The sequence below is a fragment of the Rhinoderma darwinii genome, chromosome 2 (assembly GCF_050947455.1).
Source record: "Rhinoderma darwinii isolate aRhiDar2 chromosome 2, aRhiDar2.hap1, whole genome shotgun sequence".
Taxonomy (NCBI): Eukaryota; Metazoa; Chordata; class Amphibia; order Anura; family Rhinodermatidae; genus Rhinoderma; species Rhinoderma darwinii.
Window position 1 is genome coordinate 396,374,367 of NC_134688.1, and position 26,500 is coordinate 396,400,866.

A 26,500-nucleotide genomic window follows, 5' to 3' on the forward strand; every position below is an offset into this window, starting at 1 on the left:
TGATTCACTTCATTCAGTAGAAGAGGCACAGTCAACAGATGAAAAAAAATAAAAAAAAAATTTGGCACTATGCATTCAGACCGAAAACATTCTTCCGTTAAGACACGGCCAGAAAATATGATTCACAGACTCAAAAGGAGGATTTTCCACTGCTCCCGAGTCCAATGGCAGTGTGCTCAACACCAACCTGCATCGTGTTCAGACACGTGAACAAGCGATTAGTCAATGAACCAAAAAAAGGCCGTTCCTGACAAATAATTTTTGTATGTTCCTTCCAGAGGCAATTTGGAACTAGTTTGTGAATGTGGGAAATTAGGACATGCAATCGCTAAATTCTTCAGCACTCAGCAGAGGGGCCTACCGCTTGCTGAGAAGCTCCGGCTACTCCTACAAGTTTCCATTTAAAGAGAAACTGTCACCTGATTCTCAAATCCCTATCTCCTATTGCATGTGATCGGCGCTGCTATGTAGATAACAGTAACGTTTTTTTTTAAAAAAACGTTCATTTTTGGCCAAGTTATGAGCTATTATTTATTTATATATATACATATATATATATATATATATATATATATATATATATATATATACATACAAATGAGGTTTGAAATGGACAACTGGGCGTGTTTTTTTTTCATATGTTCAACTGGGCGTGTATTGTTTTTAACTGGGCGTGTTTACTTGTTTTACTAACTGGGCGTTGTGAATAGAAGTGTATGATGCTGACGAATCAGTGGCCAATCAGCATCATGCACTCCTCTCCATTCATTTACACAGCAGCATCACGTTCTTACTAGAACGATGTGCAGCCACATACACAAGTGTCCTGATAAGGAATACACATGACCTCCAGCCTGGACGTCATGTGTATTCAGAATCCTGACACTTCTGAATCTTTTCTGTGAGATTCCAGCAAGCCACGCGTAATCTCGCGAGATTACGAGGTAAACAAGATTTCGTTTCCCTTGCTGGAAATTAAAACAATTGATATACTACTAAATAGAACAAAATATTCTGCACTATAATGCAAACCTTAAAGTCATATTTAGCAGTCATATTTTGAAGACAGCCCCAGGTAGAGAACGACTGCAGCTATCAAGGACTGCTATAAAGTGAACAGATTACGGTAACAACCTTGGAAAGTTCATAATCTGATATAGGGTGTATTCGGACGTTGCGGTTGAGAAAACAGTTCAAACCACATCCAAAAACCTCATGCATTTCTCAATGTGGCTGCGGTAAAAACGCATGCGGTTTTCACTGTAGCTCAATGTCTGAATACACCCTTAAGTTACAGTAGCCATTCCAGTGGTTTTAAAAACCAAAAGCAGATGTCAACTACGGGCCCCTGATGTAGGTTTCCTTTCTATTTAGTGTGACATCAGTGGAGTATAATTGTATTTATGGAAAACAATAAGGCCCTGTTCACACTGAGTTTTTTGACACGTTTTTTGACGCGGAAAACGCGCCAAAAACGACCCAAAATGACTCCCATTGATTTCAATGGGAGACGGAGGCGTTTTTTTACCGCGAGTAAAAAAAAACGCCTCGCGGCAAAAAGAAGGGACATGACCCTTCTTGATGCGGTTTCCGCGTCCAAAACCGCATTGAAAGCAATGGGGACACGTCAAAAAACACCTCGAACTAGTGAGGTGTTTTCGGACGAGTATATTGCCGAGTGTTTTGGAGGAGTTTCTTGCAGGAGTCGTCTCCTGCTGCTAGTCCAGACCAGCAAGGGGCTGTCATTTCCTGTCTGCTCGTGGAGCCTGAAAAACATCGTGGACAGAACTCAGGGATACAGAAAACCGAAGTCCTGCATCCAAATCGAATACAAGTAAGTGCAATTGCTCCTATGTTCCATACATGCTACACATGTATGGAGCTGTGCATTTTTTTTTTCGATTTTTTTTAAAAAAATTTTTATTTTTCATTTTTTAATTTTGTTATGCAGTTGTTCATGTATGTCATCTCTTTTTTATTTTTTTTTAACATTTCAGGAACAGAAATGACGACAGCAGAGGTGTACCACCGAATGGACATTGATGTTGGGAAATTGATTCAAGAAGTAAGTATACTTTTTTTTTTTTAATGTGGGCCTGTTCACATCAGCGTGGTTTCCGCTGAGGGGTTCCGTCGGTGCTTTCAGTCAGGGGAACCCCTCAACGGAAAGGCAAGTGTGAAGTGGTGACAGATCCGTTGCTAATGGTTTCTGTTTGTCCCCGTTGTGCAAAGGGTTCTGTCGTTTCGACTGAACCAATACCGCAGTGTAGGGAATCCCATTAGCAACGGATCCATCAGCATTGAAGTCAATGATGATGCAAACAGAAAACAATGTTTTTTTTAATGTGGGCCTGTTCACATCAGCGTGGTTTCTGCTGAGGGGTTCCGTCGGTGCTTTCAGTCAGGGGAACCCCTCAACGGAAAGGCAAGTGTGAAGTAAGTTCCGTTTGCATCACCATTCATTTCAATGGTGACAGATCCGTTGACAGAAGGATCTCAGGCTGGGTTCACACGACCATGTTACGTCCGTAATGTACGGAACGTATTTCAGCCGGAAGACCCGGACCGAAGACAGTGCAGGGAGCCGGGCTCCTAGCATCATAGTGATGTACGACGCTAGGAGTCCCTGCCTCGCTGCAGGACAACTGTCCCGTACTGTAATCATGATTACAGTACGGGACAGTAGTTCCACGCAGAGGCAGGGACTCCTAGCGTCGTACATCACTATGATGCTAGGAGCCCGGCTCCCTGCACTGTCTTCGGTCCGGGTCTTCCGGCCGAAATACGTTCCGTACATTATGGACGTAACATGGTTGTGTGAACCCAGCCTCATGCGTGTGACAACCTCGGCAAAAACAGCCTGGAAAACCGCCTCAAAAACCACGTCAAAAACCACGCCAAACATGAAAACCTCCAGGGTCAGTTTTTACAGGAGGAATTTTCCTCCTGCAAAAAACTCAGTGTGAACAGGGCCTAAAAGCAAAAAGGTAAAACTATAAACTGAACATGAAACAATAAATTAGCAGCATTCTTAACAGACCATTTGGGAGGTCTTACAGGGAAGAAGTTAAGCAGATTCTCTTTCTTTTTCCTAACACCAAAATGTGTAGGGTTTATGCCGCTTATTGAAACTTGGATGTGCAGTGGATGTTTTTCGCAATGTGAAATAAAAGTGGTGGGAGGGTGAGGTCAGAGGGGTACCAAAAACAAGAAAAATCTGTAATCACTCACAAGTGGTAAGCCACTGGGCTTACAACCAGCTTTGGATTTTTTTTTTTTTTCAAAAGCATAATAAGCTTAGCTGAGGCCAAGTAAAGCGGAGGCCTCTAACACTCAGAAAGACGCCATCACAAAGAAATCATAACACCATATAATACAGACTCAAGGACCTGAAGAGAAAGCTTTGCCTCGTATGAGCTCGGCTACATTTCAACAGTTGACATAGACCCTTGTTTACTAAGGAATTTCCTAGAGGTTAAACATTAGAGAAAAAAATAGAGCAGGATAGGGATTAACTCCCACTGTAATCGAGAGTATGCTATTTGTAGTTAAGAAAGTTCCATTTGCCAAACACTTAACTGGATAATCTACTATGAACGGAAATGTAAAAGCCAATAACTTTAAGCGACAATAAGTGTATACTTATGCATTATACTTGTACAAAAATAAAAAAACAAAACGAAATGGACAGCAAAGAAGAAGAAAAATAGACTAGACTAAGTAGAGCTGTGCTTATCTTTAACCCCTTTAAAGACATACCACGTACTAGTACACGGTAGCCGTTAAGGGGAAGTACGGAGCAGGCTCACGCGCTGAGCTCGCTCCATACTCAGCGGGTAACGGCTCAGCCGACACCTCACTGCCCGTTTAACACCTTAAATGCCACGGTCAATTGCGACCGCGGCATTTAAAATTGTTAGAATCAGGGGGCGCCCCTTCGCACAGAGCATCGCGCCTCCCCCCCCTCCGACAGGATAGGCCTGTGACTATGGTTGTTATGGCAGCCTGGGGGCCTAATGAATGCCCCCAGGTCTGCCACCTTTGTACTCCTTTGAAGCCCTGCCTCTGGCAGGGCTTCAAAGGAGACGGTCAGAATCACGATATACTGCAATACATTAGTATTGTAGTATATCATGCAAGCGATCCAACTATCGCTGGTTCAAGTCCCCTAGGAGGACTAATAAAAAAATTTTTTAAAAACTTAAATAAAGATTTGTATAATGTTCCAAAAATAAATAAATAATAATATTAAAAAGTTTAAAAAAAATTCCCCTCTTTGATCGCATCACCGGGATTCCAGTGATGCGATCAAACAATGGGGAATCCCTCTGCAGTCAGCACTGGGGACCTACAAAGGACCCCAGTGCTGTCTGTTCTGTTTGCCTGCTGTTCGGGCACACTATGTGCTGCCCGATCAGCAGCCTGTGTCATAGTGACACAGTGTAATGTATTAGCGTACAGAAGTATGCTAATACATTACAAGTAAAAAATAAAGTTACAAATAAAGTTATCCCTTGATGGGATTTAAAAAAAAAAGTAACAAAACAAATAAATTAATTAAAAAAAAGTCCCAAAAAGAGTCTTTATTTTGTATTAAATACATTTTATTGCCCCTACACTAAATAAAAACAAAAAACCTACGCATATTAGGTATCCACACGACCGTAATAACCTGAAGAATTAATCTAATGGGTTATTTAGCGTGAAACGTGAACGGGATAAAAACGAAACAAAAAAAAACTATTCCGAGAATCGCTTTTTCCTATATTGACGCTGTAAAAAATTTTTTTTTACCCCCAAACTGTGGGGGAAAAAAAATACTATATCTCTCGCATAAAACAAGGACTCATACAGCCACGTCAATGAAAAAATAAAAAAATTATGGCTGCTGAAACGCAGAGAGGCAAAAACAGAAAAATTTAGCTGGTCATTAAGGTCTTTTCAGGCCCAGTCATTAAGGTGTTAAACTGCTCGGTGAACGACGTAAAAAATAAATATATATATAAAACATGCAAATTGCTGTTTTTTTGGTCACCTTAGCGCTCCAAAAAATAGGCATAAAAAGTGATCAAAAAGTCACATGTACCCCAAAATGGTATTGGAGAAAACTACAGCTCGCCCCGCAAAATTTAAGCCCCCAAATCTCTAAATTGATGGAAAAATAAAAAAGTTATTTCTCTCAGAATATGGCGACAAAACATTTTTTTTTTAGAAAATAGTTTTATTTTTTTTTAAAAGTGGTAAAACATAAAACAAAACACACATTTGGCATAGTCGTAAACGTATCAACCTGTAGAATAAGGTGAATATGTCGTTTTTACCCCCTGAGGGACGCCGTAAAAACAAAATCCCCTAAAAATGGTGTAATCAGTGTTTTGCCCATTTCACCCCACAAATATTTGTTTTGCAGATTCCCAGTACATTATGCAGTCCCGCAAAAAACAAGCCCTCATATGGCTATGTCGACGAAGAAATAGAAAAGTTATGGCTTTTGGAAGGTGGCGAGGAAAAAACAAAAATGAAAAAACTCAAATTGGCCTGGTCTTTAAGGGGTTAATGGGGTTGTACAGGATTAGAAAAAGATGGCTGCTTTCGTCCAAAAACAATTCCACATATGTCCATGAGTTGCGCGTGGTATTGCAGCTCTGCCCTATACACTTTCTCTGGTAGAAAGTACAATATATGTATATATATATTTTTATTTTATTTTTTCTTAATCCTGTACACAGCAACTACTAAAAATATCATTAATGGGGTTGATAGTTTTAGACAACCCCTGTTCCTATGTCCTATTTCAGTATATGAATGTAACAGAGGGGATAGCTTGTTCAGGAGCTCCTTCTATTAGCCTGACCAGAGAGCAGCTACCAAGAGCATCTCCAGTTGGCATGTTGGGCATTACATTCACGGTCGATATGGAATGCTATATTTTCCCTGTGGTGGCACTGCAGGGCTCCCTCACAGATCACAACTGATTGCAGGAGGCCCCTGCAATAGGACACACTAAGGCCCCATGCACACGACCGTAGAATTCATCCGTAATTATGAACCGTAAATACAGACCCATTCACTTCTATTGCCCACAGACACATTCCCGTATATTTACACGAAGGTGTCCGTGCCGTAGAAAGGCTCCGCAAAAGATAGGACATGTCCTATTTTTTGCTTTTTATAGACCGTGCTCCCATACTTTATGTGGGAACATGGCCCACAGATGTGGGTGGCTGTCTGCTGCTGGCCGTGCCCGTAATCACGGACCGTGATTATGGGCTCGGTTGTGTGCAGGGGGCCTAATTTATAACCCTCATTTGACCCCTCAAATGAAAAGAAAACATTCCAAGCGGGACTATCCCTTAGGCTGTATTCACGCACAGCGTTTTGTTTCGTTTTTGTGAATTTTTCATGGTAATTTTTGCTGCGGCCAAATGGCACATTAAAGTCGATAGTAAAATATAACATGCTCTACACACAACTGCGTCTTGGTTTGTGGCGCTTTCATTCCAATTTTCTGGTCAGTGGCGGTTTTTCCAAATTCTGCATGCTCTGGGTATAGTGTTTTTTTCCCATACGCAAGAAAAAAAGCATGTACAAAATGACACTAAATGAAAAAACGCCACCAAAAAACACTTTAAAAAAACGCATGATACATTTTAATAATGCAATTTTTTATTTTTTTTTTAAGATATGTTTTTTGATGCAGTTTAAATTGGCCAAAAAATGTGTGTATGAAGGGAGCCTAAAGGTTATGACGCACTGATGGTAGCTTCAACTATTGTTCACAAATCACACATTGGAAGACACTAAATATGGATGTTATTATATTGTGACTGCTGATCTGATGCTTTATTTTAAACAGTGATTTTATGTCCTGGATGAATAACCTTAAATCACTGATCTTTGCAGCAGGTCCAAGGTAAATCAATATCCATTGAAAACTCTTGGTATTTCAGGGTGCATTAATAATGTGAAGCATTAAATAAAACTCACTTCTCAGCGCGGTTCCTGAATTCTTGGGGTAAATCATGAAGGGTATATGCACAATACATAAACGACCCAGATACACCTCATACACACACCTCATTTTTATGACTGACATTTTTTGGGCGCAGTTAATGACTAGATCTGCTGTGTCGACAGTGGTACCTATTGGGCTGCACTGCAACTTTAGCCATAAGAAGGTATGCTAGAGGTCTTGCTGTGGATGTTTGCCATTGCTTCTGGATGTCACATTAGTGTCAAGATAAGACAACTTGGCTTAATCAATGGCCCCTATTGTGCCCGAGTGTGCTCACATCGGCATTTCTCAGTGAAGCTCTATGGACAGTGATAGCGTAAGCTCATCCAGCTTTCTGTCCAAGAACCGGCCCCTTAACATTTCCACTTCAGCCAGTCACATACCGCAAATAAAGGCAACACTATGAAATGTTTGTTTAAAACGTGCCTAACCTTTTAGGTGACCTTTCGTAATAAGCTGTCGTGTGTACATGAGGAATAACACTATTTCTGGCTATTATAGGACTTGTTTTCCACATTTTTTTTAAAGGGTAACTAAACGTTTAACCCCCCCACCAATAGCTAAAACGAAGCGGCAGAAATGCTCATGTGAGCGCTCAGCCGCAACCTTTCTGTTCAGCTTTTTACAAAAATCAATGTAGTGGTGTACAGACACAATAGAAAGCCTATGAGCCTGAACACTGGTACATCGGCTTTCCGGAAAAAGCCGAATAGAAACGAAGCGGCCGAGCGCTCACACGAGTGCTTCTGCCGCTTTGTTTTACGTATTGGTGGGGATCTCAGTGCTCGGACCGCCACCAATCAAAACTTCTGACATGGCACTATGACATGTCAGAAGCTTGTTGAACATTTAGTTACCCTTTAATCACTTTCACCACTCTGTAGTCTCTCTCTAATTCTCAGTTTTCCCTGAGCTAGTATGTAAAGCCTAACTGCTATAATGTATCCCATTATACAGCAAACAGAAAACAACATCTGGCTCCCCATATCTTTTTAGCAAACTCTCATAAGCAGTAGCAGGTAAAATCAAGCACTCGGGTGAGATACTAGAAGCTGCAGCAGCATCTCTGCGTGTGTGTCTTTGCCTCTTTATCACTCCTGCTTCCTAGACTTCTATGGGCAGCATGTGACCGGATCCCTCAGTGAGCTGATAATCCATCTGGTCTCTCAAAAAGGATTTTAGTAGCAAATTGAGAGTGAATGGTCAGTGCAGAAGGGAGGGGGAGAAGTTCCGGGTAACTGCATAAAGAGGATTTTTTTCTTTAACAGGATATATTACAAAGTTTGTTATATTCACTTGTACTATTGATTTAAATCACTCATGCAATAGGCAGAGTTGTAAATTGACTGATATTTAATGAATGCAGCTCATAAACACGTATGTGTCATCCATAATCTTTTAATCATTCATTCATTAATAAATCGCAGTTGTGTGAAATAACATGATGGAATGCAGACAAAACGATACAAAAAATATATATATGACTTGAGTGAAGTTACATATACAAATGGGTAATAGGTTGCACTTACTTCTGGTCTAAGAGTAGCTTTCAAGCAGGCCTGGCAGATAGGACCAGTGCGGGAGAAGTTTAGGGGAAGACGACGTGTCTTGTTCTGGCAGGTCTGTTCTTCACATAGAAGCCAACCCTAAAATAAAAATAAAAAAAACTTAATCCATGTGCTCGGGTAGTATTATATAAAACATACAAGCTGCAAATCCATCACCACATTTATTAAATATACCATAAAATATATTTTACACAAACAGTTGAAATGTATTTGATGTCTCATGTGAAATTACATAGTTTCCCCCACAATCCGCTGCATTTGCCTTAGCGTAGCCCATTGACCAAATGAACAAGCAGCACATTATACATTGAAATATCTAATAAACAATTACATTTATAAATTAAAAGGCAAAGAATAGACTTTGAATGACAATTCATGTTTTTAGGCCGGCCTATAAAATTATATCTATCTGTTTATTAATATTCCTTAGGCAATGTTGTAACTATCAAACATCTCAAGCATATCTCCAGGATCCATCAGTGAAGCCCATTTGTCTCATTGTATGTATGGCCGCTACTAGATAATCTTATTCTCACCGGGAAATGTTTATAAAATGTATAATCATTCTATTCGCTGAATAGTAAATCAACTCATTCTCTTTCTGCTTGGTTTATGGCGAGCTTCTGCTTTTACAAATGAACTAATATGAAAGAAATCACAGCTGCAGTGTAAAGCATGGGGAAAGGCACTGCAGAAGCCTAAGCCTATGAGGTAGTATGAAATCCACATTCTGCCTTATCACAGTGCTTCCCTAACAGAACTAAAAATCAGCCAACATTATACAATAGAACAAAATCTATAGGCGGCAAACACTCAGAGGTATTGACTTACATAAATGTATCACAAGACCCATAAACATTGTGTTTTGCAAAACATTAATTTTTTCTTTATAGATACTGTAAATTACTACATTTCTGAGAGAATCAAAGCATGGAGGGATAGGTCATCAGTATAAAAAACAGCCCCCAACCTCGAAAAACCCTTTACGGCATCTGCTAGATAGTATAAGAGGACCTGAACTGTCTGTTTTAATAGATACCTGTATGCACCATAATAATCCTGGAACAGTTTTTCTTGTTACGTCATTCCACATGAAAATGTATGAAACAATTCACAAATGTGTGGTACCATTCCCAATGGGGGGGGGGGGGGGGGTGTCACTGTCACTACCCAGTCTGACACGGTCAGCACCGATTGGACAGTGTCAGAATGCGTACGGGACATGCTCCTTTCACAGGAGAGAAGGTAAGGGTGGTTTTACACGGCCAGATCTTCTGCCTGGTAGTGAACGCAGATCGACGATAACAGCATGTCAAATTGCATTCATTTGCGCCAGTTAGTTACACGCAGCAATGATTGTTACTAACATTATTCATCCCCATAGATTTCGCATCTTGTTGGCAGCACCTCCACTGATTACACAAGGAGATGGGCACCGACAAACGATCACTTTGTGGGCAGCGTTAACGCGATCAGCCGACAAACAAGCGTTAGTTGGCTTGTAGCTGCCATGTTTACACAGGGCAATAATTGGGAATGAGAATACATACCAGCAGTCATTCAGCCGATTGGCTGCCCTTGTAAAAGGGCCTTAAAACCCAGTTTTTCAATTTAGGCTAAATGAAAATTGTGATGGGCAATCGCAGTCACAAGTTCAGTCACTAATTCAGGCGTATAGTATGATGGCATCAATCAACAAATTAAGCCATAGTAGAGGAGTTAGAGGGTACCAATGTAAAAAAAAAACAAAAAAAAAACAACCGCCATGCTGAATGTAAAAAGTGCCGCAAGAAATACATTTTGAATCTACTAACGGAAAAGGGAGAGCAAGCCTAACGCTAGGGAATGGAATATACTAGAGAAGACTACACTATAAAGATTAAAAACAAGCGGCCAGAAGTCTCGCATACCTGAGCAATGGCAGCAAATATGCAAAAATTTACCTACTTGGGCATTACACCTCCAAGAGAAAGCCAAGGTTTTCTTGTGTATAAGTGGAGTTAAAAGCAGAATGTGCAAACTGGAAGATCTTCGACAATTCTTCAGACGTGAGGTTTCAACCAAACTCCATCTCCCATTTAGAAAGGTAAGCTGGAGAAATCAAGTCCAACACGTGCCCTCTGAGTAAGCCACATGCCAGAGACAACGTGTGCTCTGTCACCAGATTTTGCAACACCTATCTGCTATTGCAGCAGATAGGCGCTGCAATGTAGATTACAGTAACGTTTTTATTTTTAAAAAACGAGCATTTTTGGCCAAGTTATGACCATTTTTGTAGTTATGCAAATGAAGCTTGCAAAAGTCCAAGTGGGTGTGTTTAAAAGTAAAAGTCCAAGTGGGCGTGTATTATGTGCGTACATCGGGGCGTTTTTAATACTTTTACTAGCTGGGCGTTCTGATGAGAAATATCATCCACTTCTCTTCAGAACGCCCAGCTTCTGGCAGTGCAGATCTGTGACGTCACTCACAGGTCCTGCATCGTGTCGGACACATCGGCACCAGAGGCTACAGTTGATTCTGCAGCAGCATCAGCGTTTGCAGGTAAGTAGCTACATCGACTTACCTGCTAACGCCGATGCTGCTGCAGAATCATCTGTAGCCTCTGGTGCCGATGTGTCCTCGCTCGTCTGACACGATGCAGGACCTGTGAGTGACGTCACAGCGTGATCTGGCAGAAGCTGGGCGTTCTGAAGAGAAGTGGATGATACTTCTCTTCAGAGCGCCCAGCTAGTAAAAGTATTAAAAACGCCCCGATGTACGCACATAATACACGCCCACTTGGACTTTTACTTTTAAACACGCCCAGTTGTACTTTTGCAAGCCTCATTTGCATTACTACAAAAATGGTCATAACTTGGCCAAAAATGCTCGTGTTTTAAAAATAAAAACGTTACTGTAATCTACATTGCAGCGCCTATCTGCTGCAATAGCAGATAGGGGTTGCAAAATCTGGTGACAGAGCCTCTTTAAGCCAATAATTTCACACTTTGTTAAAGATCTAAAAAAAACATGTGAGGTTGAACTTGGGGTGTGTGAGAAGCAGTGGCGGATTATAATATGGGCGTTTCGGGCGGCCGCCCGGGGCCCAAGGCTTACAGGGGGCCCATCATTTTAAATCGCTTAAGGACTCACTAATGGCCGTTCAGAAGAAGCGCCGCTAATGGCCGTTCAGAAGAAGTGCCGCTAATGGCCGTTGAGAGGGAGGGGCGGGCGGACTGCAACAGAGGGCAGCGCAGTGCTGATGAGGAGGGGGATGGATATCAACGTCTGGATAGGACTAGCAGACGTGCGTCTGCTAGTCGTGGTAGAACACGCCCCTCTGACGCTTCACGTACCGCCAGTGAGGAACAGACGAGAAGGGCGGTGGTCGAGCGACGAGGAGGTTAGTGTTCATGTTCGTCTCCATCTTCATTTACATCTAAGTGACTCCAGAGGACTCCATGAAGGGGGGAATAACCCCCCATCCCATCCCCCATAGAGCCCTCAGTATTTATTATACAGCAGGGGGGCTGAGCGTGTAAATCACTGCAGAGGACTCTATGGGGGGACAATAATTTCCCTCCATAGACACTCAGCAGTGAGTTACACGCTCAACCCCCCCTGCTGTATAATAAATACTGAAATACTGAGGGCTCTATGGGGGATGGGGGGTTATTCCCCCCTTCATGGAGTCCTCTGGAGTCACTTAGATGGTTAGACACCCCCCCCCCCATTTAGTATAATCCCCCCTTCCCATAGAGCCCTCACTAGTTACTAATATATTACAAGGGTAAGTCAAATTGTCTGACTTCTGGGGGCTGTATAGGGGGTCTGAGCGACGGGCTCTATGGGGGGGGCTACCCCCCCCCACAGAGATGTCAGAATCAGACACTCAGACCTCCCTATAGAGCCCCCAGAAGTCAGACAAACTCACCTCCCCTTGCAATATAATCCCCCCATACAGCCCTCAGTTTTCCCATAAGAAAAATGTATGACATATCCACCATCCGTAAGTTCCATAAAACTGAATGATGATTACGGAAGCAGTGTCTCTCGCCGACTCCCTCTGATCACTAAAACTAAGCGTCGGAAGCACTCGTGTGAGCGCTGAGCCACTTGGTTTCTGTTTCCGGAAAGCTGAGCAGCTTATGTACGGGCTCATAGAAAGTCAATGAGCCCGTACACCGCTACTTTGGCTTTCCGGAAAAAGCCAAACAGAAATGAAGTGGCTCTTCGCTCACATGAGCGCTTCTGCCGCTTAGTCTCCGCACCCGGACCCCCACCCATCAAAAGTTCTGACATGTCACTATGACATGTTAGAAGTTTGTTAAAAATTGACTTACCCTTTAGGCCTCATTTACACGAGAGTGTGCGTTTTGCTCACGCAAAAACTGCGCCGTTTTCCGTGCGCAAAAGGCACTTAACAGCTGCGTGTGTCATCAGTGTATGATGCGCGGCTGCGAGATTTTCGCGCAGCCGCCATCATTATGACTAGAGATGAGCGAACTTATGAAAAGTTCGGTTCGGCTAGTTCGCCGAATTTCACGAAAAAGTTTGATTCGGACCGAACTAGTTCGGACCGAACCTGTAATTTCCGTGCGCCGAGCATGGTACTGTCCAGGGTGCTGAGAGTTAATGGGCTGCAACCTTGACAGTACATGCTCGGCGCGCGGAAAATACAATTTTAATGTAATAAAAAATAAATAAAAATACGTTCATACTTACATTCCTCCTGTCCGGCCTCCAGCGATGACGTTCCATCCATGTCGCCGCTGCAGCCAATCACACGCTCCTCTCCTGAAATACTCTGTGCTGCCTTAAACTCTGTGGACAGGTCAGGATCCTGTTTCTTTTAAATGCTGCTGGGGAACCCGCTCGATCCACTATATAAGGCTGCGCTACAGTGCAGCATTTAAAAGAAACAGGATCCTGACCTGTCCACAGAGTTTAAGGCAGCACAGAGTATTTCAGGAGATGAGCGTGCAGATTCAGTGCTGCTGTAAACTCTGCTCTTACCATTACGTAGCACTCAGTCTGTTACCTCTCCTCCACTACTGTCCTCAATAACACCTTCACATGATTGGCAAGTCACCACGTAACGGTAAGAGCAGAGTTAACAGCATGCCCGGAGTATTTCAGGAGAGGCGCGTGCAGATTCTGTGCTGCTGTGAACTCTGTGTGAGGGGGGCCCAAGTTGTATCAACAGCCCAGGGCCCATGGTACACTTAATCCGCCACTGGTGAGAAGCTAGATAACGGTTTTTAGAGTTACCAATCCCCAGAGTTGACCAGAATCCCACTCTTTATATCCACAAGGTGAACTGAAGTGAAACAGCCGCAGACATTGTCAGACTAGATGGTAACTGTGGGTTACTGTAGGCCTTAGAAATAGATCAATTGGGCAGATCTGAGAATTGACATCAACATTGTTCTGTGATAGCGTTATGATGGAGGTATAGAATGCATGAAAAAGCACTTCCTTACAGTTTATCATGAAGTCAGGCAAACTAGGGAGGTCACGATACCAGAATTTGGACTTCGATACCGATACTTCATTTAGTATTGCGATTACGATACGATAATTTAAGCTCCAAGTGCCTCACATTAATAGTAATTAACCCCATCATGTTTCTCAGTCATAATGGGTTAACATGTGAGGTACATGATGGGGTTAATTACTATTAATGTGAGGCACATGGAGGTTAAATTCATCACACCTCGTGCCTCACAATAATAAGTGAAAGAAAGCATTTTTTTTTTTTTTACAGCGTACACATCATAAACGACGCAAAAAAATTGTTGTGCAGATTATGGCCGCGCCAATACCGAATGTGTGTATTGAGACTTATTTTAACCCTTAATGACCAGCCTATTTTAGACCTTAATGACCAAGCCATTTTTTTTAACGTTTTTCCATCGTCGCATTCCAAGAGCTATAACTCTTATTTTAGCGTCGACATAGCTGTATAAGGTCTTGTTTTTTGCGGGACAAGCTGTACTTTTTAATAGCACCATTTTGGGGGACATATTATTTATTGATTAACTTTTATTAACTTTTGGGGGGGGGGGGGGAATAGAAAAAAACCTGAAATTTCGCCACTCTTTTTCGCGTCTTAAATCAACGGCGTTTACCGTGTGATATAAATAACACCATAACTTTATTCAGCGGGTTGTTACGATTGCAACGATACCAAATTTGTATAGTTTTTGTATGTTTTACTAATTATACACAGTAAAAACGCTTTTTTTTCAAAATTATTTGTTTTTGTGTCTCCATATTTGAAGAGCCGTAACGTTTTCATTTTTTCGCCGATGCGGTTGTATGAGGGCTTTTTTTTTGCGGGAAGACTTGTAGTTTTTATTGGTACCATTTTTGAGTAGATGCGACTTTTTGATCACTTTTTATAACATTTTTTTAAAGTCAGGATTCACAGAAAACAGCAATTTTTCCATAGTTTTTATTAAATTTTTTACGGCGTTCACCGTGCGGGTTAAATAATGTTATAGATTTATAGTCGGGGTCGTTACGGACGCGACGATACCAAATATGTGTAACTTTTTTACTTTATTTTGGTTTTTTAATAGTAAAGCATTGTGTAAGGGGAAAATCTGGGTTTTTCATTTTTTTTCACTTTTTTTTTCATTAACTTCATTAAACTTTTTTTTACTTTTTTACTAGTCCCATTAGGGGACTATAATATGCGATTCTCCGATCGCTATTGTAATACACTGCAATACTTTTGTATTGCAGTGTATTACTGCCTGTCCGTTTAAAACGGACAGGCATCTGCTAGGTCATGCCTCCGGCATGATCTAGCAGGCAGTCGCTCCAGGCAGACCTGGGGGCCTTTATTAGGCCCCCGGCTGCCATTAGAGACACAGACACTCGGCGATCGTATCGCCGGGTGTCGGTGGGAGAGAGAGGGAGCTCCCTCCCTCTCTCCAAAACCACTCAGATGCGGTGCACGCTATTGCGCACCGCATCTGAAGGGTTAAACGGGTGAGATCGATACTAATATCGATCTCACCCGGCAGAGCAGGGACGCTCCCAGCCCTCAGCTGCCTCTAGCAGCTGAGAGCAGGGAGATTTGACACTCCCTGCTCTGTTTACTTTATCCTGATGCAGTGCCGTAAAAAGGCATATGCATCAGAATAAAGCCCGTTAGTGGCCGCCGTTAAAAGGCGTATTGGCGGTCACTAACGGGTTAATGTTTATTGTAAAAAAGGTGTATGTATATTTTATTTAATATTACTTTATGTTTTTACTTTAATTTTAAACTGTAATGTACTGGAACATAGCAGATATATGCCAGTACATTAGCCTGTGTACTGATAGTACACAGGCAGTTGTTAGGACATACCTAAGTATGCCCTAACAGGAAATATGGTAAGACAGCCCTGGGGTCCTTCAATAGACCCTGGGCTGTCTGGCCATATATGGTATGGCCCTCGATCGCATCACAGGAATTCCCTGTGCCGCGATCTAGGGGCATCCCCCCTTCTCATTTTCCCCTGAATGCTGCAGTCAGCTTTGATCGCAGCATTCAGGGGAATAACGACATTGTCGTTATAGAGCGGGGCTGCGGCTGTGTAATACAGCTATTGCCCCACTCCTGACATTAAGTGCGTGCGCGGTCAGCCTGAGGGGATGCGGCCGGCGCTGCACTAATTGCACAGCGCCCGCCATATTCTGTCTTCAGTGCCGCCGCTCATTAGTGCAGCGCTGGCCGCATCAAATCATCCTGACATTGCGCACTTGTCAGGACTCAGGAGCGGGTCAATGACTGTATTACACAGCCGTAGCACGGCTCTTATACATTCATGTATTACAATACTGAGCTCTGGGGCCGCACAGCTTAGTATCAAAATACATGAAACAATGGTATCGAACCGTTTGGGGATGCACAGTATCGAAGTTTCGATGCATCGTGCATCCCTAAGGCAAACCCACGCCACCTGATTGCTTGAGTATCTCCAAGCTCTTATATGGTATATGGGCAAGGCTGTGATTCCATATAAACATCACCACTAGTTTAGATGGCGGAAAAGTACCGGAAAAAAAAAGCAGAATAACAACAAAAAGACTAGCAGTTTTGGGAGAAGATCCAATTTGAAGACTGTAATCCTACCAAAACAAGACAGGTGAAGCTTGTGCCAGGCTTGTAGATCAGAGATTCTATCAGGTGCAGAAAGTTAGCATCATAAAGGGAAGATTGATCAATGGTGACTTTAATCCCAAAGTAAGTACCGTATTTTTTGGACTATAAAACGCAGATTTTATCTTAGAATCTGAGTTGTAATCTTCTGCTGCGTCTTATCTCTTAAAGGCAAACAGATACCAGGAGCAGGAGACGGAGCTCCAAGCTTCAAAGGTTCTTGCAGTGCAACGGAAGCAGCATGTCCTGCGCTGTGTGTACAGAATCTCTGTTATCTGCTCTCTGAGTCACATTTTAAGGCCCTTTTACATTGGCGGATCGGCGCCCGCTGCACTGGCCGCTTATCAACGAGACATAGTTGATCGGAGCTCACTTGCTCCGGTCACACGGAGCTATGGATGGGGACGAGCGGTCGTTACTCCGATCGCTCGTCCCCATACATCATCATCATGTCGGCAGAGCGTCTCCCTGTTTACACAGTGAGATGAGCTGCCAACAACGACAATATTTAATCTGCTAATCGTTCCCCTGTTTGCACAGGGCAATTACCGGCAACGAACGTTATATGAACGGTTGTCTGCCCGATAATCATCCTGTGTAAAACCCACTTTACACAAAGAGTTCTGTCAAATCTGACTGTTCAGTGAGCAAATAGCACAGTAAATCTATGCAGGTACGGATCTGCAAGGACCTTCTAGCCACGCCCCCTCCTTATGTATAGAGCCGAAAGAAGAGCAGATTCAACACCATTAACCCCTGCCACTCCCCACCTCTGATGTCTGGTGAATTCAGGGGAGGGTGAGAGCAGTATAGCTGCCAATATCTTGTATTTCTGTTGTCGGACATTGTTATGGGGCACTGTGGCTGGCATTTTATTGGGGCACTGTGGTACCCTATTTTCTCAATATTACCCAGGAAATGTAGCTAAAGACAAAACCTTTTTTTCCTCTTTTATGCTACAATTTATGGGTGCGTCTTGTAGTCCAGTGTGTCCTATAGTCCGTAAAATACGGTAAAAAGAGTGTCACTTATAAGGGAAGGTGGTCCAGAGCTGGTCTAGTAGACCCAGTTGTCAATTTATTTCCAAGAACAATAACAGAAGAACGGAACAACACAATTCTAAGAAAATATACCCAAAATTTTTATTCTACGAGGAATACAAGTATTTACTAAAACAGACATGTCAGGAGATACATAGGAATACATCAATTTAGACCAGAAATTTTGGTGACTATTTTCAAGAAGGTTACATAAATAATGTATTTGGAAAATTCAAGCAGGTAAAAATGCAACAAAAATTATAAGTCCCAAATGTACAACTTTTTTAGTGGCTGAGATTTTATGCTTTTTCAAAATATTTTTAAGAAGTACAAGCTGCTTACTAGGCATTTACGTCTTAAAAACGGACAGAATTTATGAGCTGTCAGATGCTAAACATCATATTTCACTACAAAACAAGATTGCTGAATTTCAAAAGACATTAAAAATAGATATGACCTTGTATATCTCTCTTCGTTTTAACTCTCTCGAAAAAGCTGATTACCCTTACCGGTAATCCGATTTTCACTAACTAATGACCGCACCCCTGGAGAGGACTTTCTATTCGCTGGAGAGGAAACCTGAAAAAATAAAAAAGTGGACACACCTCTACAGACGAGTCCTTTGCAAGAACTCTGGATGATGAGATTAGCAAGTTAAATAATTTAGATGAAAATTTTCTTGAATACGTCCGTGTGAAGGGTCCGTTGAAAAACAGAACATGTCCTATTTTCTTCTGTTTTCAAGAATCCCTCCATAGACTCTATGGGGACCTGTGAAAACTGGTCCCACATGGTTTAAACTCGGACTTGAAAAACTGCAATTTTTTACGTCCGAGTTTACCCACGTTCGTGTGAATAAGCCTGAAGGCCGATTTCACATGTGGCAGATACGCTGCGTAAAAGCATGCAGCGTATACGCCCTGTGCGCTACAGGGAATTCTGGAGGGAAAAACCGCACCAAACTGTGGTGCAGTTTTTCGCCTGGAATGTTCACTGCAGCACTGCTAGCAGACCGGCCTCCTGGGGTGATGTTTCATCCCAGAAGACCGCTGCAGCCTGTGAATAGCTAAAATGGTAGTCACATGGGATGAAGCGTCATCCCAGGAGGCTGGCCCTCTGACATCAACCAGACCAGCCTCTAGGGATAACGTTTCAGCCCATGTGACCACCGCTACAGCCTGTGATTGGCTGCAGCATCAGATGGGATGAAACGTAATCCCAGGAGGCGGGCCCTTGGGGATGAAACAGACTCCTGGGTAAGTATAAGATATTTTGAATTCTATGGGGAAAACCTGCAACAAATAAGCGTTTATGCAAATACAATTGACATGCTGCGGAATAAAATTCCGCACCGCAGGTAAATTTCTAAGCGGTTTTTCCACTCAGTATTTACGCAGTGTGTGGATGATATTTGTTTTATCTCATCCACATCGAATGCCGTTGCGGAAAATCCGAAGTATTTACGCAATGTGTGAACTGACCTGAACAGAGAAAAAGATATGAAAGGGGAAACTAGGGGTGCTGTAATGGGTTCATCAAAAAACGATTACCGGTAAGAGTAAAAAGCGTTTTACCCCTATCCCATGACAGCACCCATGGAGATCTACACGAGTAGAATATAAATCAGGGTGGAACTACAGCCTGGAAGACTTTCCTACCAAAGGCCATGTCAGAAATATCATGAAAATCTAAACAGTAACGTATTAGAAAAGTATGAGGGGAGGACCAGTTCGCTGCTTTACAGATTGGGTCCAATGATGCACTGGCCCTCTCAGACCAGGAGGTGGATACTGCCCCAAAAAACTCAGGGGAAGTAAGACCCTGACTGAAGTTTGAAAGACAGCCTGTTTAATCCATCTGCCAATGGTGGCTTTATTAGCAGCCCCTCTATTCAGACCTTGGAATTGTAGTAATAGGTTTTCAGAGGATCTCAAGGCACTAGTGACCTCTACGTAGTGGATAAGGCATCGCCTCACATCTAAACAATGAAATACCATTTCCCTGGGGTTCTTAGGATTATTACAGAAAGAGGTAAGAACAATCTTCTGATTCTTTATGAAAAAAAAGTTTGCCAGTGTTTTCATAACTCTATCCTCAAGGACCATGGTGTAAAGAGGGAAGGCAGAAAGTGCATGCAGCTCACTGATCCTACGTACGGCTGTAATGGCCAGCAAAAAGGTCATCTTAAGAAAGAGCACTTTAATAGAAGTGGATTCTAATGGCTCAAATGGCAAAGCGGTCATGGCAGAAAACACTATATTTAGATCCCAGGGGGAACCCTAGATCTAGATGGAGGTCTAAGTCTAGAAGAGGCTCCTAAGGAACTCTTTACCCAGGGATGGTCTGCTAATTTGATGTCATAAAAAGTATTCAAGGGCTGAGACCTGTACCTTTAAAAGGTATTCGGCTTGAGATTTTTATCTAAGAAATCCAGAATAAGGGACATATCTGGTTTATCAATATGATTCTGATCCACCCCAGCAAATCTAACAAAAGCCTTCCATACCCTCAGATAAAAGTCAGATATTACCCTCATCTTGCTGGCAAAGTGGGTAGTAATAACTGGGTAAAATAGGCCCCTTTTTCTCAGAATAGCTGCTCAATCTCAAAGCTGTTAGATGTAGACTGTGTATCTGAGGGCACATGACTGGGCCCTGGGATAGGAGATCCGGCCTGGCTGGTAGGATCCATGGCTGGTCTATTGATATTCTCCTCAGCCGAGAGCACCAGAGACAGCTTGGCCAGAATGGGGCTATCAGAATAATCGAAGCCTTGTCTTCACTGATTTTCCTTATTATCCGTCGAAGCAGAAACAGCGGAGGAAAAGCATAGCATCTCTCCTGAGACCAAAGCTGGCTCAATGCATCTATAGCTACCAGACTGTCCGTGAAGAACCTCTTGACCTTTTAGTTCTGTTTGGTAGTGAATAGGTCTATTAAGGGGAATCCCCATTTTGCTATCATCATCTTGAACACCTCTGGATTTAGGGTCCATTCCGACTGGCTTACTCCCATAAGCAAGCTTGATTTGGTTCCCCCTTGTTTGTTTACATAAGCTGCTGCTGTAGTATTGTCTGAATAAATCTTGACATTGTGACCCGATATGTTGGGAACAGCTACCTGAATGGCCTGTAGTATCGCATGAAGCTCCTTGAAATTTGAGGCTTGATTTAATTGGGGCTCCGGCATCCTTGGTAGAAGGAGGAGTTTGTGTGTGCTCCCAAGCCCCTGGGACCTGCATCTGTTATAGTCACGGTCTTGGATGTTACCCAGGGAACTCCTTTCACTAGGTTGTTTATCTGTAGCCACCAAATGAGTGACAGGCGGACATCTGACGAGAGAGAAGAGGTAGTCCAGAGAAAGTTTGCTTCTGTCCCAAATCCTGAGGACATCCAGTTGTAGAGGGAGAGACTTGAATTGAGCTAATTTTACTGCTGGGATGCATGATGTTAGTTACCAGAACGGACATTGCATGCCTGAAAGATGTCAAATGGGAAAAGAACAACTCTGACACTTTTCCTCAGAAGAAACTTTTCCTGTGGAAGAAAAGACGTCTGATTTGTGGAATCGAGAAGGATTCCCAGAAAAATACACATCATGGATGGGATGAGGTTTGATTTTTTTAGATTTATGATCCAACCCAGGATTGATAAGATTGAACAAACCGTTTGCAGGTTATTTTGCAATGAATTCACAGAATTCCCCACTATCAAAATATCATCCAGGTACAGAATGTGTCAAATATCTTGGGTGTTCTGATGAACGGTTATCACTGCTATCAGTTTTGTAAATATCCTTGAAGCTTGAGAAATTCCAAAAGCACGCGCTCTAATCTGAAGGGGAGCCTGAACTTTGTTTATTACTACTGCTACCCTCAGGAACCTCTGATGGGGTTTAAAAATTGGGACATGGGAGGAGTCTTCAAAATAGACAGAGGCCATTACACAATCTGGAAAGAGGAAATTCACTGTGAGGGAGAGAGACTCCATAGTTGGTCCGTGTAAACGGTGTAAAAAAGACCCCCCCTTATTATCATCAGAGGATGAACTAGTGCTTGAATCTAGTTCGCCATCTTCCACTAAAATTGCTTAATTTAAAGAGGAGTCTGACCTGCCTGTGCGCCCAGATGAGGTATTTGGAAAATCCCTCTTTTTAAGGTGTTTTAGAGAACGCTTAACTTCAGCCCACACAATCTTTTCAATTTTAGAGGCTAGGCTAGAAGATTCTTCTGCCATGACAGTATTCTTATACGGATGGCATAGGGACTTCGTGTTATACGTAGGTAACTTCTTTTTACACATTGCACATTCTCTGTAATGCGTTTTAGCCACTGCCTTCCTTGGCACTTCTCTAACGCCCTAAAACACATAACAAATAGGTAAAGAATTTTGTCTTACCATCTGGAAAGGAAAAAGGCCTCCTGAAACATATACCGGATTGGAGGATCTGGTGGCCTCTGAACGGTCCATGCGCCCCGCTGCATCCGCTGCTGGATCGGACGTTTTGGTATCACCAGGACCCATGTTGCTTTCCAGCCTAAATAAGCTGAGGACTGGCCGGGGTAGGCCTCAGGCTTCCAGCGCTCCTACTAAGCCCCTCCTCCTGCTATGGTCACTGGGTTAGACGCTTCCTGGATGTGCAGCGTCACTATAAGTGACGAAAACCGTGGACCAGAAGTGACCTGAAATAGCTTCCTCTGGTCCTGCACACCGCACTAAAAGTTCTGTCCAAGCAACCTGCCTGCAGTTGCAACGGCCATGGAGCTAGTGAAACAAAACCCCCACCAGAGGAGGTCAGAACACTTGCCATCTCAGACAAGAGAAGCACCACCCGGGAAAGGAGGGAGGCCAGCCCCTGGACTATCTGCTGCTCTCAAGAGAGACTTAGGCCTTATGCAGACGAACGTTGTATCTGTCCGCGTGCTGTGCGTTTAAACAACGGACAGCACACAGACCTATGCAACTCAATGGGGTTATTCAGACATGCGTGATTTTTCAGGCAGGGTGTTTCCGTTGCGTGAAACTCACTGCATGTCCTACTCTGGTGATTTTTTACGGCTCACTCGCCCATTGAAGTCAATAGGTGCGTGAACATCACAGACAGCACACGGACATCAGTGTCCGGTCTGTGATTCATGCACTAGTCGCTATAGAAATGCAGAGAAAAAATAAATAAATAAAAAAACGTGAAACACAGACATCAAAAACTGATGCCACACGGAACACACACTGATGGCACATGGAACTGCAACGCAGGGAAAAACGCTGCTTTTTTGTGGATGCAAAACGGACACGTTCGTGTGAATCTAGCCTTATGCAGCCAGAGAAGCCCCAGTAGAAGACAAGCACTTCATAGGGGTCTACAGTCCTATTCCCAGGCTATTCTATCTGACAGACAGGAAACCTAAACTGGGTGTGTGGAGAGGTGTGTCCACTTTTATCTTCTAACGATTCCTGTCCATTGAATGGGCTAGCGTTACGACAAAGTGTATTTATTATTTTTTTTGCACTTTACTTTTATTTTTTTTATTACTATGCTCTGTCCCTCAAAAGGTCAAAAAATACCTTTGGGGAACTTTATATATATTTTTTTCTTTTACACCATGCTTTTCCACTAACTATGATATCCACAGTTTTTTATAAGTATTCCATAGATCCTAACATACTAATATATTTCTATTTCTCCCTCAGGCTCGTTGAATATCCTTCGGTCCCTATTGCCACCTCTCAATACCATCAGGGGTATCCTTTTTTCACACTATCAGGTTCCATACGATCATGTTTTTGTTACCTATATTTACACATACAATTTCCTAGTTTTAAAATAAGGATGTATCGCACACCCTAAAAGAAATATTGTAATAGATTACCTTTACTATATGTAATCCCATTCCCACTTATGACCACAACTTCCAGCCGAAAATACGCATGAGCGTATACTTGTAATTTGTCCAAATACACGCGATCGCGTCTGCGCGAACCTCCGGCGCCCCTACCATAGAGTCTCTGTGAACGAAATAGTCACATCCGGTCATGACACTTCATCCAGCTACATAAGGTACGATACCCTCATTTATCCTGACACGCGTTCCAATGGTACAAGTTACCACACAGCCTAAGCGTTGTATACCAACATATATCTATATTTTTTCTATTGACCAGCGGCAATAGGCAAGTACCAAACGGACCCTGCTACATACTCCAATCCACTACAGGTTACAAGTTCTTTCTGTTTGTATATCTGCTGTTTTAGTCTGTTCTATTTTGCTCATACTTTCTACTAGTTATTTCCCTAACGACTGCATTCTAGATATGTACAGAGATACGACAAAGGGATCACTATATAACGTTATATCTATACGAGCAATTCAATACTGTGATTCTTTGTACCAAGATAGTTTTGCAACATGTTAATTTTCATTAACTTGGTTCTTCTTTTTTTGTAGGTTGCATATTATTGCCATTACCATTATGAGATATATATATTTTTTGCTATCCTCATACTGCTAAATTATTTATGTTTATTATATTGTTTCTGCATTTGCAGTGTTTGACAAAGGCCAAACTGTGGCCGAAACGTTACTTTTTGCCTCATTCTAAATAAATCAAATTTTTGCATACTAAACTAAGGAATGCTTGAGTTTACCTCTTCAATATTTACGGGGTTGGAACCCTACCCATAGCACCCAAAAGAACCTTCAGAGTGCCACAGAGTTTGAATTTCAGGTTATATGCACATGCAAAATAAAAAACGTCTGAAAATACAAAGCTGTTTTCCGCAGCGTTTTTTAAGCGGTTTTCCTATAGTCAATCAAAAACGGCTCAAGATGTGACATGCACTTCTTTTTCGCAGCTGTATTTCAAAACGGCCATGTATAAAAACGCCCTGTCGGAACAGAATGCCGTTTTTCCCATTGAAATCAATGGGCAGATGTTTGGAGGCGTTCTGCTTCCGATTTTTCGTCAGTTTCCGTCCCGAAAATAAGCTGTGTGAACCCTTAATGACCACAGATATTCATTGACAGCAGATTGGTGGCTGCATGAGAACATGCAGAAGGGGGAACACAAGAGAAATACACAGCAGCTTGTTGTAATGTATTTTATAATTTGATAACCAGATAATTCTACCCAAATAAAATCCCTATGACAGAATTAAACCACCAGGGAACAAAGGCGGATCTGCAGGAAAACTGGAGGTTGTGAACCTGAATAGGGTCTGCGTACAATGTGGTTGCAGACAGTGAAGAGTGGAGGAAGTCTGTGCTGGGATTTTGAACTTCAACCTGAAGAAATGACAGTCCATTTGTGCTACGTGTTGAAGAAATGGAGCACACAACTTGAAAAGACTTACTGGAAATATTGGGGTTATGAAATATTAAGGATATGCAGACATTTGAACCCTTATTTTTTTTATTGTCCTAATGCATTTAAAAATCAAAGCAACTTTGCAAATAGACATGACTACAAATTAACTTTTTTGTTTTGTTTCTACATTTCCTTTGCAGATCTATGCGTCTCCATTAACAAAAAAAAAAAAAAAAAAAAACACACTGTAAAATCAGATCCTACCGTCGTACTCTCTTTCATCCATCCTCTACTTGCTATTACACATTCGGTAACTTAAAAATCGTATTCCAGGGACACATTCATTTTTTCCAGGCGGGCAGTGTACAAGCATTGAGGAGTTTCATTAATGAGTAGAAAATGAGGCGGACATTGAGGCGCAAGCAAAGAATTCAACGGAGCGGGAATTGAGACTGTGGACCAATAGGATGCCTCAAACCCGGGTATACGTCAGAAATCACGGGTTTGAGGCATCCTATTGGTCCACAGCCTCCTTAAAGAGGCTCGGTCACCAGACTTTCAAACCCCTATCTCCTATTGCAGCAGATCGGCGTTGCAATGTAGATAACAGTAACGTTTTGTTTTTTTCAAAAACGAGCATTTTTGGCCAAGTTATGACCATTTTTATATTTATGCAAATGAGCCTTTCTTATGTCCAACTGGGCGTGTATTGTGTGTGTACATCTGGGCGTTTTTACTTGTTTTACTAGCTGGGCATTGTGAATGGAAGTGTATGATGCTGACGAATCAGCATCATCCACTTCTCTTCGTTACCACCCAGCTTCTGGCAGTGCACAGACACACAGTGTGTCCTCGCGAGATCACGCTGTGACGTCACTCACTTCCTCCCACAGGAACTTCATCGCGTCGGATGAGCGAGGACACGCTGTGTGTCTGAACTGCCAGAAGCTGGGTGGTAACGAAGAGAAGTGGATGATGCTGATTCGTCAGCATCATACACTTCTATTCACAACGCCCAGCTAGTAAAACAAGTAAAAACGCCCAGCTAGTAAAACAAGTAAAAACGCCCAGATGTACACACACAATACACGCCCAGTTGGACATAAGAAAGGCTAATTTGCATAAATATAAAAATGGTCATAACTTGGCCAAAAATGCTTGTTTTTAAAAAAACAACAAAAAACGTTACTGTTATCTACATTGCAGCGCCGATCTGCTGCAATAGGAGAAAGGGGTTTGAAAATCTGGTTCCTCGGGGCTCATGCGCTGCCCACCCCGAAAACTGAGTAATAGCATGCACGCAAAGAAAACTGTGCTGCTATTGAAGTAGAATCATAGAATGAACGGAGCGGACATTGAGGAAACTGTGGACCAATAGGATAGCTCAAACCCGGGTGTACGTCAGAAGTCACAGGTTTGAGGCATCCTATTGGTCCACAG

At 42.4% G+C, this 26,500-nt stretch overlaps 1 protein-coding gene across 3 annotated transcripts in view; it reads right to left on the reverse strand.

Annotated features, from left to right (window-relative positions):
• Window positions 1–26,500, reverse strand: part of POLA1 (DNA polymerase alpha 1, catalytic subunit) — a 335,037-nt gene that overhangs the window by 75,399 nt on the left and 233,138 nt on the right. For all 3 annotated transcript variants that reach the window (XM_075854008.1, XM_075854007.1, XM_075854009.1), the window contains exon 34: window positions 8,545–8,661. In XM_075854008.1, the coding sequence (XP_075710123.1) occupies window positions 8,545–8,661 (117 nt within the window). The remainder of the gene's footprint in view (window positions 1–8,544; window positions 8,662–26,500) is intronic.